The 14,517-nt window shown below is 46.9% G+C and overlaps 1 protein-coding gene across 24 annotated transcripts in view; it reads right to left on the reverse strand.

The window, feature by feature from the left end:
* Positions 1 to 531: 531 nt before the first annotated feature.
* The window catches only part of SVIL (supervillin), a 223,898-nt gene continuing 209,912 nt past the window's right edge, over positions 532 to 14,517 (reverse strand). For all 24 annotated transcript variants that reach the window (XM_070501109.1, XM_070501110.1, XM_070501106.1 and 21 more), the window contains 9 exons: positions 13,746 to 13,897; positions 11,290 to 11,395; positions 10,468 to 10,675; positions 8,826 to 8,959; positions 6,695 to 6,850; positions 4,872 to 5,015; positions 3,679 to 3,803; positions 1,594 to 1,749; positions 532 to 1,494 (listed from right to left, as the gene is read on the reverse strand). In XM_070501109.1, coding sequence (XP_070357210.1) covers positions 1,408 to 1,494; positions 1,594 to 1,749; positions 3,679 to 3,803; positions 4,872 to 5,015; positions 6,695 to 6,850; positions 8,826 to 8,959; positions 10,468 to 10,675; positions 11,290 to 11,395; positions 13,746 to 13,897 — 1,268 coding nt within the window. In that variant the 3' untranslated portion in view covers positions 532 to 1,407. The remainder of the gene's footprint in view (positions 1,495 to 1,593; positions 1,750 to 3,678; positions 3,804 to 4,871; positions 5,016 to 6,694; positions 6,851 to 8,825; positions 8,960 to 10,467; positions 10,676 to 11,289; positions 11,396 to 13,745; positions 13,898 to 14,517) is intronic.

The raw sequence follows: 14,517 nt of genomic DNA on the forward strand, positions 1-14,517 counted from the left end.
TTTAAAAAGGACTGAGATCTGGGGCTGGCCCTGTGGCGCAGCGGTTAAGTGTGCACGTTCCACTTCGGCAGCCCAGGGTTCACCAGTTCAGATCCCGGGTGTGGACACGGCACCACTTGTCAAGCCATGCTGTGGCAGCGTCCCACATATAAAGTAGAGGAAGATGGGCACAGATGTTAGCTCAGGGCCAGTCTTCCTCAGCAAAAAGAGGAGGATTGGCAGCAGTTAGCTCAGGGCTAATCTTCCTCAAAAAAAACAAAAGGACTGAGATCTGAATTTGAGATGCAGATATAGTTGTAGGGTAAAGAGTTTCTGTTGAATGATGATTTACAAAAATACGTCTTCAACATAGTATTCAGAACTAACTTTATGGGTTGGATATCTGCCTATTTAGTCTAATGACCTTGTATAAAATCTTGCCTTAAACTAACTAAAAGTTACAGCAGTTAATGTGTAATGGTGAAATATTAGCACTGGGTTAACATTTCGGAAAGGAACATGCTTGGAATTCAATGCGAACCAATCAATCACTTGTGTTTATTCTGAAGCTTTTATTTTGGAGTCCTATATCGCAAAATGACATGTTTAATGTTTACAACAGGTATTAGAAATTGAGATGTTTTTAAATTTCTACTATTTTAGAGTAAAATTGTAGATAATGTTCCAAACCACCATCAAAAAATGCAGAGCAAACTTTTCTGTATATAAACTGTACATAAAAACAAGGCACTATACATTTTGGGGCGATATTAAGGTAGAAGGTAGATTTGCACAGATTCTTCAGAGCCCATGCAAGGAAGTATGAATTCTTTGTTCATTTTAGCACCGGAAGCAGCACTCAGAACAAGCCAGGCCTAACGCTGCAGGCGACGTTTCGGGCCATGTGAGAAGATACGTGTTGGTGGCAGAGCTGACTCCGTAGAAGCAACTCCATCTACTTTTTCATATTATTTTGACACCAGAAAAAAAAAATCTTAAAAGTGAATGAATATATATTGCTTTGTTAAATACATATTTGATTTATATGGTGTTTATATAAATATATATATATTTTAGAATCCACAAACTATCAAAATAACACTTTATAAAGAGAACTGCTTCAAAAAAAATAGGCAACGCTTCGCTGGAACGGGAGGGCAGTGCTGGCGCAGCTGTGGGAGCTGCCAAGTGCACACCAGGGTATTTTATTAACAGGACCTGCGGCATCGTGGAAAGAGACTTTCCCAAGAGTTCTCCGAAACATTTACAAAATACACAACTCCAGGACAAGCAGTAGAGCTAATAAGTTCAGGTGTTGAAAACTCTGATTAAAAAATCTTTCTTAAAATACCAGTCCCAAAAAATCTCCATTTTCCTGGTCCAATGGTACTGAAAGTGACAACAGAGGTGCCTCCAGCGTCTCTCCCCTCAGAACAGACCTTTAGCTTTCTTCAGGTTCACCTGCTTCCAGGCGGGCAGTGCATTGTACTCCTCTCTCGTCATGTCGAGTGCAAACTGGAAGAACGGGGAGAAACGCTCAGTGGCGGTGTAAAAAGACTCGAGTACAAGCCAAGCGCGTTGCTTAATGGGTATCCCACCTGAAGAAACACTTACCTCGAAGTCTTCATCGGTAAGATAAATCTCAAGCTTTAGAGGATCAACTCCCTCAGGCAGTGGCCTGGCGAGGAGATCAGCCAGTGGATAAATGGTTTTACAGAGCTTGGCTAAGACATCCTCCACAAGGGTGATCTGATTTGAAACTTCTGTATCCTAGAGAACAGTAGAGAGGAGAACTCTGTGTCCCACATCTGAACACGTTTTATCGCTCGCCTGCAAAGATACACAGCGTCCAGTCCACACCCTGGCCTGGAGACCCTCCCCCGGGGGAAACAGGGCTCTGCAAGGGGAAGGAAGTGCCCATAGCCCCACGTTCCAGATGTCTTCTCACCCCGCCACCAGGTTTCACGTACACGCTGTCTCAGGCTGCTCAGAAAGAAAGTTGAGGGACTCTCCCATGTGTGAACCATGGCACAAGATTATTACATTTGAAGTCTAAGTGCCAGAAGCATCCAAATAATAAAATAGGTCTAAAAATATTAAAAAGTAATTAACCTTAAAAGGAATCACACTCGCCCACTCCCTCCAGACCCCAGTTCTTAACTCACAATGGGAAAGAAGGTAAGAAAATGCATCTAGAACATGCTGGGGCTGAATCAAGAGTTTTTTTTAAACCACTGTGTGCATTTAATCTGAAGGGGTAATTCCGGGTAAATTATCTTCCTCCGTTAAATTTGGGCTCCCAGATTGGCCGCCCTCTTGGTGGGTGGGTGGGTGGGGGGAATGGATGACTAATAGCGTTGCTCAATTCAGCAACAGCCAGCACAGACTGGCGGTCCGGGGGCGGAGCCGGAGCGAGCTGTGCCTGAGACTCTGGGCAAGCCACTGGCCGTGTCTGTGCTCCAGTCCTTTACCGGTAAAATGAGGATAATAATAAGGTGAATCTTAATGACTGTTGTGAAAATTAGAGGAGAAAATAAATATAAAGTGCTTGGAGCTGTGCCTGGCGCAGAGCCGGCTCAGGGAATGCTAATTACTGCGAGGACCTGCTGGCGTGGGAGGCCAGACCGTCCACTCCACGGCTGGAAGCCCGCGGGCCTGCACACGACCTCCTGCAGCCTGCGCCGGCCCCCAGTGACCTACGGTGCATGCAGGAAGGCGGCAGCAATTTACGTCCCTGGGCTGCAGCGGCGGTGTTCACAGTCCCTAGAGCTCTGAGGTTCGGGGACCACGCATTCACGGTGAGCTCGGCCACCGCGCCAGGCCCGTGGAGAGCAGGGGGCCTCAGCCCCTCGCTGCACGGACCGAGTCCCCTGGCTACAGAGAGGCCCGCGTCCGCAGCGACGCACGAGGCAGGCGCCACCGAACAGGCACTCTCCCTGGTTAAGCAGGAGGCACGAACTTTGTTTAAACGTATTCAGACCTCCTATAAAACACATTCGTGTCATCTCCCCCAGAGAAGCAGCTCTCCTACACAGTGAGAAAATCAACACAGAACAAACCTCTCTCCCACTAGACCAAAAACACCTTAGGAATTGCCATTGCTAGCAATGTTAAAAACTCATTAATTAAGAAATTCTACATAGCTGTCTTAGCTTCCTTTTTTCTGTGCGGATGGAAATAACATTCTGGTGAATAATACGTTTTGGTAAATAGAGGTTATGATAAATGCTTCCTGAGTGAATACCAGGGGGTCTCATGGAAGGCAGCATTGAGGAGACACCGGGCGGGCCCTCTCGGGTGACTCACTCCCAGGGGACCTGGGCAGGTTAAGTCATCACAGGTTTATTTTGTGTCTCTTCTGACACAAGGTTGACGTCTGAAAGACGAGGATTTTGTGCCTGAGATGGACCTTGAGAAGCAACAGATTATTTATATATATTCTTCAAAGTAATTAAATTCATCTTTCCTTTTAAGTGTTTTTAATTTGAGCACCATGTGTAGAAAATTACCCAAAGAGTTCAATTGATTTCTCCTTAGGCTTTTCCTCTTCCTCAGCTGGTTCTATGCAGACTTGTTAACACGTTGAAAGAGAGAAAAACATTTTCTCCCTCTGAAAATGCAACTGGGCACTTCTCCCCCAGCTGAAGTCAACCCACATGCATGGGCGGGAGCCCGTCACAGGCAGGGCCATGTGCTCACCATTTCTGTGATTTCCGCAATATCCTCTCTGTGCTCCCAGCTGGGAAACATATTGGTGAACGTCAGGGGTTCCAGACCAGCATGGATAAGGTAAGACTTGGGGGGCGGCCTCTTGATATTTTTTCCTGTAGGTACCCAGAATGCAAATGTCAGTAGGCCCAGGGAGGGCCCGAAGACGCCATCTTTCTCCAGCTTCCCCTGAAATCTTTTCCTCTTAGTTTGGATCTCTTGACTACGTGCTTAAAACAGAAGGTTCGAGTAGTTCCCAACAACAGATGGGGATTTTTATCTAAAAGGTTAATTTCACGCCTATGACTGTGCATGAAACTGCATGTAATCGACCTGACTCCATCCCTCCAGAACCTAAGAGAACGCTTCTGGATCCCTGGACGGACGGGGACCTCTCTCTGCAGTTCCCGGGTGGGCCTGTTCCTCCTCCTGCACTCACCGTGGCAGTGTCCTCGCCTTCCTGAAGCAGCGTTAAGCTCAGGGTCAACTGAACAGCTCGTGGCGGCATTTTACAAGCCGCCTTAGCTTAAACACTTGGTGGAAAGTTTAAGTTATTTATTACTAAAGAGCTTTTCAAGAAAGAATCAACTGTACAAACTCAGTGACACTAAACTAAGCAACAAAAACTTAAAAATTCAGACAAGAAATTAATTATTGGCATCCTCATTTTATAGAAAATACCACACATTTCAGGGTGACAGTATAGTAAAAAGTGACGAACTGACTATAGATCTTTCTTTTTAGAGATAATACTAAAAATAATAATGAATGATGATAAGGTTGCCACTCTCTTTCCAGCCCCTGGGGGGTAGCTTCCTACTCTTGCACAGTGTGGCCTTGTGTGTGGACACTCGTGTGGGTGGAGGCCCACGTGTCCCACAGCACCATTAATGCTGAAGGCAAAAGGATTTTGACCAGTCCAGGGCATCCACGACACAGCCTTCAATCTCGAGGGTCACAAGTCAGATGGCCTCGTAATATAAGAGAGAAATGAATTCTCATTCATGCTGGCGGCCAAGACTGACTGCACTAATCTCAAAATTAACAAGCCTGAAAAAGCTACAGAAAAAAATTAGTTTCATCGCTGTCTGCCAGGCTTTCTCAAGGCTGGTGGCACACGCAGAAAGGGAAGGACTGGTCTGGGATTCTGGTCAGATCTGCAGCAAACCCTCGGGGCCCCTCACCTTTGCAGTACTGCAGCACCGTCTCCATGGCGCTCTTGCGGTCGGAGGCCCAGCGAATGCGGGCGGACCCGGTGATCTTGTTCTCGATGGGCCACCAGCCTTGCCAGAGGTACACCTCATGGTGATTGTCAACGAGGAAGAGGGCTGGGGGAGAGGGCAGACCAGACGGTCAGGAGCTCCCACATGCACACTTCCAGGTCACTCTTCCCAACCTAATGGATGCCTTCCCTCCCAGCTGCCTTCGTCAGTGCGGAGACCCCCCTGGGCAGTTAAATTCGGGGGCGAAGGAGCAAATGAAGTGGCTCTGTGACCCCTCAGCCCTTCACATGTTAAGTCAGGAAGAGCCTCTACAGAGTGAGGGGGCGCTAATGATGTCGGCATCCTTCCTGCCCTCCCCTCGGCTCCCCTCCATCCCCTCCCTTTCGCCCCTCCTCAGCCCTCAGCCTGCCAGGCCCTTCTGGGCATTAGCAGGCTGCCAGGAGTGGAACAGATAATGCATGTGCCCCTCAAGGGGTTGTGAGCCCTGTTTATCTCCAAAGAGTGTATTAAAACTGGAGGGTACATCATGCCTGTCCTCCTGGTCACGCATGTTCAGGACCCACGTGCGATCGCTGTGCAGGCGACGTAAGTCCGTGGTTCTTTCAGAGAGAAATGGACTTTACGAATCAAGTGTAACTCACTTCTGTCTTCATCACACCATCAGCCTGACTCTTACTCCACGTGGCAAAGGGGCTGTCACACTTGCCAGCTCAGCCCGCCATGAGTCCTTTCCTAGCATACATTTCAGGATTCTGTGCAAACCACACCCTTGAAAAGTCCAGTGGGGGGTGATCATCCCTGCTGAGGCACAGGATGAGGGGTGGGCAGCAGCCTCCTGTAAGACACTTCCTAATATTTCCCACAGAATGACATGTGCACCAGCCAAGCTCTTAGGGTGGTGACCCAGCTGCCTGTGTAGGGTGGGGCTCCTGCAGCGGTTCCAGGCTGTTGTGATGTGACAGGGAGAAGCTTCAAGTGCAGGGGCAGCTGAGCTCAGACTCGACTGCGGGGAGGGCAGTATCCTAGAGATAGCCAAGAGGAGCTACACAGCCCGGTCTCTGTGACTGTGACCATCCCAGCTGGAATGAGGGCACAGGGGTTCCATCTTGAGGTGGTGGGCTAGTGGAAACAGCCCTGACCTTAGGTCAGAAGACACAGGCGAGCACCTTGGCCCCGCTGTGCAGCCTTGGTACGGCAGACACTGTTCTTTGGCTAACTCAGCAGATACTCCCAACCCCGTGCTCCTTGACGGCTTGCTTTCCCAGGCTCCCTTGCAGCTCAGGGTGGCCACGTGACAGAGCTCTGGCCACTAGGATGTAAGCAGAAGTCTGCTGGTGGCTTCTGGGGAAGCTTTTGCTTTATCTTATAAAGGGAGAGACATGGCCATCACTGCCTTTTTCCTACCCCCTTCTTTCCATCTTGAACGAAAACATGATGGCTGGAACAGGGGCAGCCAATTGGGGACCAGAAAGCAATGAGACTGAGGGTAGTCTGGGAGAATAGCAGAGATGCCAGGACTGACGCTGTTGTGCTCAACCTATTCTTGACTGATGTATCTGTCAGTGAAGTAACCGAGCCTCAGTTTCTTCTACTATAACATGTGGTTGATGTCACTTTCCTTTTGCAGTAGGTGTGAGGATTAAATGACATAATATAAGAAAGTGTTCTGGCAGTGTCCTTGGCAAATGAAAAACTGCTTAATAAATGCGAAAGTAAAACAAAAAGGCTTTTGGAAGGTGTATCTTCTGCTGCTCGCCGCGATTACCACCTTCGGTGGGCCGTACCTGGCTGTGGAGCGCTATACAGATCTTCCTGCAGGAAGGGCATAGAATTGACCACAGAGGGGTCTCGGGCGGGATACATGAACTCCGTGGCTAAGAAATCGCCAGAGGAACTGCTGAGGATGAACAGGCGGGGTGTGAAGTTAAAATTTCCAGGATCTTTGAAAGAAAAGAGAACAAAGCTAAAGACAAAATATGCACTGAAATAAATGCCAGATGATTGAAGAATTAATGCAAAACCTGAAACAGTCAAAAAATTAGTATAAAATAGGTAGAGTCTGTCTGAGCTTGGAGGGACTGATGCCTTTTTAATCATAATTGGAAAAGAAATAAAGGGAAGAGACTCATGCATAGACAGCATAAAAATGAAAAGTTGCATTGCAACAAACAAAAAGTGACAAAATGGAAAATATGGAAACTTGTTAAGATCCTTAGTGTATAAAGGAATATAATAAGGAAAAGATAAATATCTCAATAAATATATGCAAAAGGCACAAAGAAAACATTCACCAAAGAAGAAATACAAATGGCTAAGAAATACATACAGAAAGTGTTTAATAGGACTTTTAATTTAAAACATTAAGTGAAAACAGTGCTTAGTTTTCCCCCATCGATTTTGGCAAAGAGGAAAAAGGTAAGGTACCAAGGCTATGCTGTACTAAGAAATGCACACTTTTGTACAGTGCTGCTGAGAATAAAACTTGGAGATGTTGTGTTGATACACTGGTTGATGTATACTCTAAGACTTTTATGACTTCAACACAACAGGTCCATATCTAGGAATTTACCCTAACTAGGAATAAATGCAGATAATTCTTCTAAGGGGCTGGCCCAGTGTCATAGTGATTAAGTTTGTGCGCTCTGCTTTGGTGGCCTGGGGTTCATGGGTTTAGATCCTAGGTGCAGACCTACACACCACTCATCAAGCCATGCTGTGGTGGCATCCCACATACAAAATAGAGGAAGACTGGCACAGATGTTAGCTCAGGGACAATCGTCATCAAGCAAAAAGAGGAAGATTGGCAACAGATGTTAGCTCAGGGCTAAACTTCCTCCAAAAAAAAAAATATTCACAATTGTATTATTATATAATAGAAATGGGAAACAACTCAACTCTCCAACTGTAGGACACTAGTAGAGAATGGGGTATATTATAGAATATTCATGGAAGCCCCTGCAGCCATTAAAAATCTAAATATTAACAACATTTGGGAAACTGTTCACAACAAAGGGAAAAAGTAAGTCACAAAGGAGTATGTATAATGCTATCCAAATTTTATTTTTTAAAAATAGCTATGTATATATAACAGAGAGATGTTCATTCTGGTCATCTTTGAGAGATGTGATTATAAGTGACTTTCTTTTTCAACTTCTCTATGCTTTCAAACATTCTCCATCATCAATATTAATTATTCTTAAAAAGCTATATAAAAGTTTAAAAAAATTGAAAGGCAGTATAATGGGAGTGGTTACGTGTACACTCCATTGTTATCCAAGCTTGGAAAAGCTGAGTAGCTTCTCCGTGCCTCAGTTTCCCCATCGGTAAAAATGGTAGAATGTTGGGTTGTTGAGGGTTAAATGAGTTACTGCATCAGGTGCTTAGACAGGGCCTGAATCATCCCAACTGCTTAATAACTGTGAGCTTCTCGTCTATGTTACTCTGTATTTAAGTGGACCTGTATTTTGTGTAATTAAATACAAAACTGACCTACTCTCTCATTTAAAGTCCACTACTTCTCTGCACCCTGGAGGCGGGCCAACTGAGAGCATCTTGTTCCATGGCTTCACCTGTGTCATTGCTCATCTGGTTTCCTGGAACTTTCTTGTCTTCCCTTCTTTTCAAGTCATATCTACCTCCGAGGCTCTATGTCAATGCTGTGTCTTCCCTGGAGCTGTGGGAATTTTCCTGGCGGAAGTAATCTTTTTCCTTTTTAACTCTCAACCTCCTTCACCTGTACCTCTTTTACGACACATGGAATTTTTACTTGGCATTATAAGTAGTCACACATATTATTCAGCCTTACTGGGCTGCAGGGCCACAAGGACCAGCCCGAGTACTGTCTTGTACAGGGTACGTGTCAGTGAACGTGTCCTGAATGAATCGGTGATGGAAGGCCATGGAAGGCTGCATTACCTTGGAGCATGCAGTCGTAGGCTTTCCTGTCTCTCCTTCCTAAGGCGTCCCAGAATCCCAGGGGCTCCGACCCTTCGTCACACTCGTGTATGGTCACTTTGCTGCTACTATGCAGGCCTGCTTCCAGGGGACATCTGCATGGAGAAAGTCCAGTGGTTTTTATAAGCCCCGGAAGTGCGGGCAGCATGAAATTGTCCAAGACTAAATCTACAGATGGGTTCACATCTCTCCTCTACTTTCTGACTGACAGGGTTCTTACAAATGAAGGAGGCGTGCTGTGCAGGTGATGACTGTGGGGGAGGGGCCGGAGCGGGGAGTGGATGACTGCATACAAGATGTCATGAAAGTGATACACAGTCCTACAAAAGACCCACATATTTTCATTCCTTGTCCTCTCCTACTGGAACATAAGCTTTGTGGGGACAGAGACCTGGGATTGCTCACTAGCAAGTCCCGACTCCCCAAATCTGTGCTTGCTACCAAGTAGGTACTCCATAAATATTGGAATGAATGAGTGCGGGAAGGAGTTCTTTGTTTTCTCTTTTCTCAGTGGCCCCAGTGGGAGGTCTGATGGCCATGAGCGCCGCTGGATGCCTCACTGAGCCTCATTTACCCTCCCGCCCTGCTCCCTAGCCCTGGGAATGGTGTTGAGAGGGGACACCGTGCTTCCCGGCTCCTGCCTAGTGGAGGGGCACTTGCCTTCTCCTCGGCTCTGCCTTCTCCATGTATCACTGTGTTTCAGAGCGGTCACCAGGGAAGAGGGCCCACACTGCACTGTTTTGGTGCCCGGAGAACGGGTTTTACCCAACTGCACTGTGGGGGTACACTGTGGCCCTGGGAAACGCTTCATTTTTACTGTACAGATGTCCCTGAGGTCCTCCCAGGTCTCCGTCTGGGGAAACGCCAGCACCTCCTGAGTGCCTGGCTGACGCTGGGATTTCTTCGGCTGCCTGCAGTGCCCGTGTGGCATGGGCTGCTGGGAAGGGCAGAGCCACAGCTGCAGGCCACCTCTCGACAGGTGACAGGGCCACTACAGCCACCCCCTTGGAAGCTTTCTCGTCTCCTCGCTTCACTTTTACTTCTTCCCTGAGACCCTCACTTAATGCTCTGTCCTAGTGGGCTTTCCCTGTGTAAGTGGTCAACCGTGGGTGCCTGCCTGGGAGAGGCGCAAGTCTCACAGTCCGATACAGTTGGTGGATTCCCAAACTCTTCATTAGCTAAAGGCTTTTTAACATTCTACTGCTCGGACAAAACTAAAACTCTGAACCCCTAAAAGATATTTTGAAATTTGCTCTTTCTAAATAACAAAGGACTCCAGACTTATAATTCAAAAGCTGAATCGCACCTACGAAGAAATCACAGCGCCTGCTCGGGACCTTTTCCTGGCTGCCCACTCTGCCTTTTACTGAGGTAGGTAAATCCCCAGAAAGTGGGGGACGCTCTCCAGTTGGAGGTTTTGGCTGAGATGTGTGTCATGGCCACTTGGAATGTCTGAGGCCCTGGACAACGTTCATGACTGCCCCTCGCTGAAGCCACTTTCAGCACACCGGGGCATCCACTGAGCATTCTGGGCACCCTTCCTGCTTTGGCCGGCGCCTCCCCCCGGAGGCCCTGCTGGGAGAGGGCCTCGTACAACACTCACTGTTCTTTGATTTTATTTGCTGCCGTCCGTCCAACCTCCTTTGTGTGGGGCTGGGCTTTGCATCCGTGCCACAGGTAGATGAGAGCTTTATTTACGTTGAGGACAACCATGGAAGTCCTGGACCTCAAGCTGCTGCAGTGACAGGCCACTTCCAGCAAATTCCCTTCGACGGGCACCTCTCCTCGCACACAGTACAGCCTCCATTCACCTGCAGGGGGCGTCAGCGGCACAGAGTTACGGGGCATGCAGCCCTTCGGGCCCCCCAGGGCAGTCACCAGCAAACACCTTGCTCCCTCGACTGAAGCGAAGGTGGAGGCTGAGGCCGTGGGATGGCTGATCAGGGGTCATCTGTCTTACTGCCGGCCCAGAAAGCAAATCTTTTTGGAGTTAGAAGCAGGTTGCCAAAAGTTCGCGATGCGGAACAACCATTTTTACAAAACTTACAAATACCTAGGTAAGTCATATAACAGACGTACTTTAAAAGGCTCTAAGCTAAGATTTTTTTTCTGGATGTTGGCCAAGAAAAATCTCATAATTTATAATAAAAGATCTGCTAATATTTTTCCCTCTCCTAAAAGGAGACAGAGTCACTGCGCGGATTTGGTTTAAGGTGAAGTAATCTTCCAGCCTCCCCCCTGCGTGAAGGCAGCGAGAGGGGGTTATGGGCTCCCCATCAGGCTGATATATAAGGCAGCAAGAGGAGGCTGTCAGTGGTAAAGAAACAGCGATATGAAGAGAGACGTACTTTAAGCCCCCAAGTCTATAAAAATACCTTCCAGGAGAGAAAAACGAAAATCTAATTCCACCGGTCTAAGGACTTACTTTGCGCATTTTCTTCCTCCTCTTCTCGTCTCCCAGAGTGCACCACCATCCCCCCCTGGAAGCACTGCAGGAAGCATGGGGGCTCCTTCCCCTGCAAAACCTGGACCTTCAAGTGACACACAGTAAAGTCAGGAGGACTCGTGGTATTTCAAAGTCATAAAAATAACACATGCCTGTTGTGGGACATCAGAAGAATATCAAGTACAACAAACAAAAGCCAGTGATGATAGTATCATCTAAAGGGAACCACTGTTAAAATTCTAGTGTGTAGATTTCCTTCCAAGGTATTTTTCAGGTATATATGTTTCCCAAACAAAAATACCATTGTTGTTTTATATTGCATTATACCCTGATTTTCTTCACTTAATAGTTTTCTGTCATTACTCTTTTAAAACATGAATTTTGCTATTTTAATGGTATTCCATGGTATAGATTAACATGACTGATTTGAACACATTTAAACAAAGGAGTCCTCTGAGCCTTGAGAATGACTACTCATGGCCTTAGTAATTCTGGGCTAAGAACTGCCTCTTTTGCACCCATGTCAGTACAGCCTCCCAACCCCAGCCCATCCCCACCTCTTCATGCACTCTTCCATCAGGTGGGGGCTGCATCAGCCCAAAGTTAGGGTGCAGTCAACGTGCTCTTCCTTTGGCAAGACATTGTCCCTTAAAGCGGAAACTGAGCCCGGCAGTCAGCGAGCACTGAAGGTGGGGAGCGTTTCCCTCCGTGAGTTACCCTATCAATCTCAGGGCCCATTGTGCATTAAGTGCCATTTTGTGGAAGCATTTTATACGTCTAAAGTGGTTTTCCATTTGTTGGATTGATAAAAAACAAAATGCTCAAGCTAGAGAGGTTAAGACAAAAACTCTAAGGATGATTGTGAAGGCATGATTGAAACATACTCATTCATGACCTTTACTGAAAAAAGAAAGGGCAGCTGAAATTACCCAGCATTAGGAATAAATGAAAATACAAAGGTCACTAACAACTATTTGTAAAATACTGTCTATAGTAGAAAATATGCATAAAATATTTTTTAGGGAAGAGGACTGGTCCTTGGAAATCTGGAAGACTGAGTGAGTGTTGAGTGACCTATTTCTGGAGAAAATTCCTCTGCTCTCTTCCCTTGTGCTCTTGTGAACTATTCATCCAAGACAGTAAAAATATTTGCACATGGTGTCATGTTTTCCAAAAATCCCAGAGTCAACTCTTAATTACTGGTGCTACAGGATGTGACTTGAGGCATAGATAATCCAAACATTAAAAACAAATGTTAACACAGCCTCGGATTTGGGCAGTAGGACCTGCCAGGCATCATGCAGGCCCTGGGGTTATAGTGGTGGATAAGACAGGACAGACACAGTCTCTTTCATGCTTGTGAGAGAAGACAGATAATAAATAAGTAAACAAAGTGTATACAAAATGTAAACAAAATGACAAATGACTGTGTAGTTTTAAGTGGTGGTAAATGCTATGAAAAAAATTCATAGTAAAGGGAGAGAGAATGGGGAGGGATTTGGATAAAATAGGGAGGTGACATTTGAACAGAAACCTGAATCATATGAGGCTGAGAGTTACACGTGGATCCAGGGGAAGTATTCCAGACAGGGGAAATTGTGCAAAGGCCCTGGGGTAGGCGAAAAAGGTGTGTCTGAGGAACAGCAGGGAGACTGGAGCAGCCTGGGCTGGGAGCAAGATTGGGGGAGACCAGAGAAGGGAGCAGGGCCAATCACCAAGATGCTGGCAGACTACCGGGAGACCACTGAGACTGCAGTCCAAGTGTGATGGACAGTCAGGGAGCGACACCATCTGGCATGTTCTAGAAAAATCACTGGGGCTGCTGGGAGGAATGCAGACGATGGGAATACTGACTTTTATACTAATCTCTGATATTTCCTTAGGATAGGTTTGTGTAAATGGAGTAACTGGTTGAAGTTTATGAGCTTTTTAAGGTTTTCGAGCCAAAACTGCTTTTCAGGATGGCGGTTTCAAGTTACACTCCCTGATGGAAGCATGCGCTGGTACCCATCCTCCTGAATCCTGGCCAGCCTGGATCCATGTGATAAAAACTCCCCACCAATTTAGAAGTGGAAAATAGCATCTCTTTGTTTTATTTACAATTCCTTGACTATTAGTTAAATGGAAACTTTGAAAAAACACTCATTGGCCCTTTGTACTTGTTTTGTGGATTTCCTCTTTGCAGATACAACATTTTGTTTAAGATCCTGTTACAACAGGTGGCCTTCCTGGCCGAGTGGTGGGAAGAAAGGGGAGGCAGAGCCTGAAATCTGGAGAAGCCAGACCAGGACTAAAAGTGCTGTGGGTATGGGTGTGGGTGTGGGTGAGCACTGTCTGTTTGTTAGAACTGGGTCTTCAGGGAGCAGGCCCCACACCTACGGCTCCCCAGAAGGACACTCTTCTCCGTTCCCCTGCAGTGGCTTTCCAGGACTTACCTGGGCACCCCTTTCCTCGTCCAGCTCCACCGTCATCAGAGCCGACGTGCCTTTCTCGCTCACGGTCGACTGCCGGCCTTGCCAGAAGAAGTAGACACACTTCTCCTTGCCGGCCATCCTGATCGGATGCTCTCCCTTTTGTCGACTTCCCACTGCAAACACACAGAACATGGAGGGCTTAGGGGGAAGCGGCTGAGAAGCCAAAAGCAGAGCAGTACATGGCTCCCTTCTCCAGGCTCTCTGAGGACAAACAGTAGAGAAACAGCTTCTGGGCACAGGGCTGAGGAGACGACATTCACAACCAGAGGGAATGTAAATCATACCGCAGGAGGAGACAACAGACACCTTTCTCTCTGAGCCTGAGGCCTGATCCTGATCCTGAGCCTCTGAGCTGGAGAAAAGTGATCTGAAGGGCCCTCTGGATACCCTGAGAAAAACACCTGTCATCTTAGAGGAAGGTGGCAGATCACTCTAAGTGTGTGACATTGAAAGACGGTGACCGCCAGAGCAGGACCAACGGCTTGCACAGACACAAACGTGTTTTCCACATGACGCCATTCTTTGGCAAAAGATTAGCTGGTAGAGAAAAGAAATTGAAAACAACAGCTGGGCCAGGTTTAAGCACAAAGGGAAAAATTTAGTCTGTTAAAATCATTCTAGTGAAAAAACACTTTGAAGTTTCCAAGTTCTGTCAGAAATGGAAGAGAGAAATTGCTGACATATCACTTTCATAAAATAATCTGGGATTTAAGCAACATCTGTCGCCAGGGCT

The sequence above is a fragment of the Equus asinus genome, chromosome 29 (assembly GCF_041296235.1).
Source record: "Equus asinus isolate D_3611 breed Donkey chromosome 29, EquAss-T2T_v2, whole genome shotgun sequence".
NCBI classification, from domain to species: domain Eukaryota; kingdom Metazoa; phylum Chordata; class Mammalia; order Perissodactyla; family Equidae; genus Equus; species Equus asinus.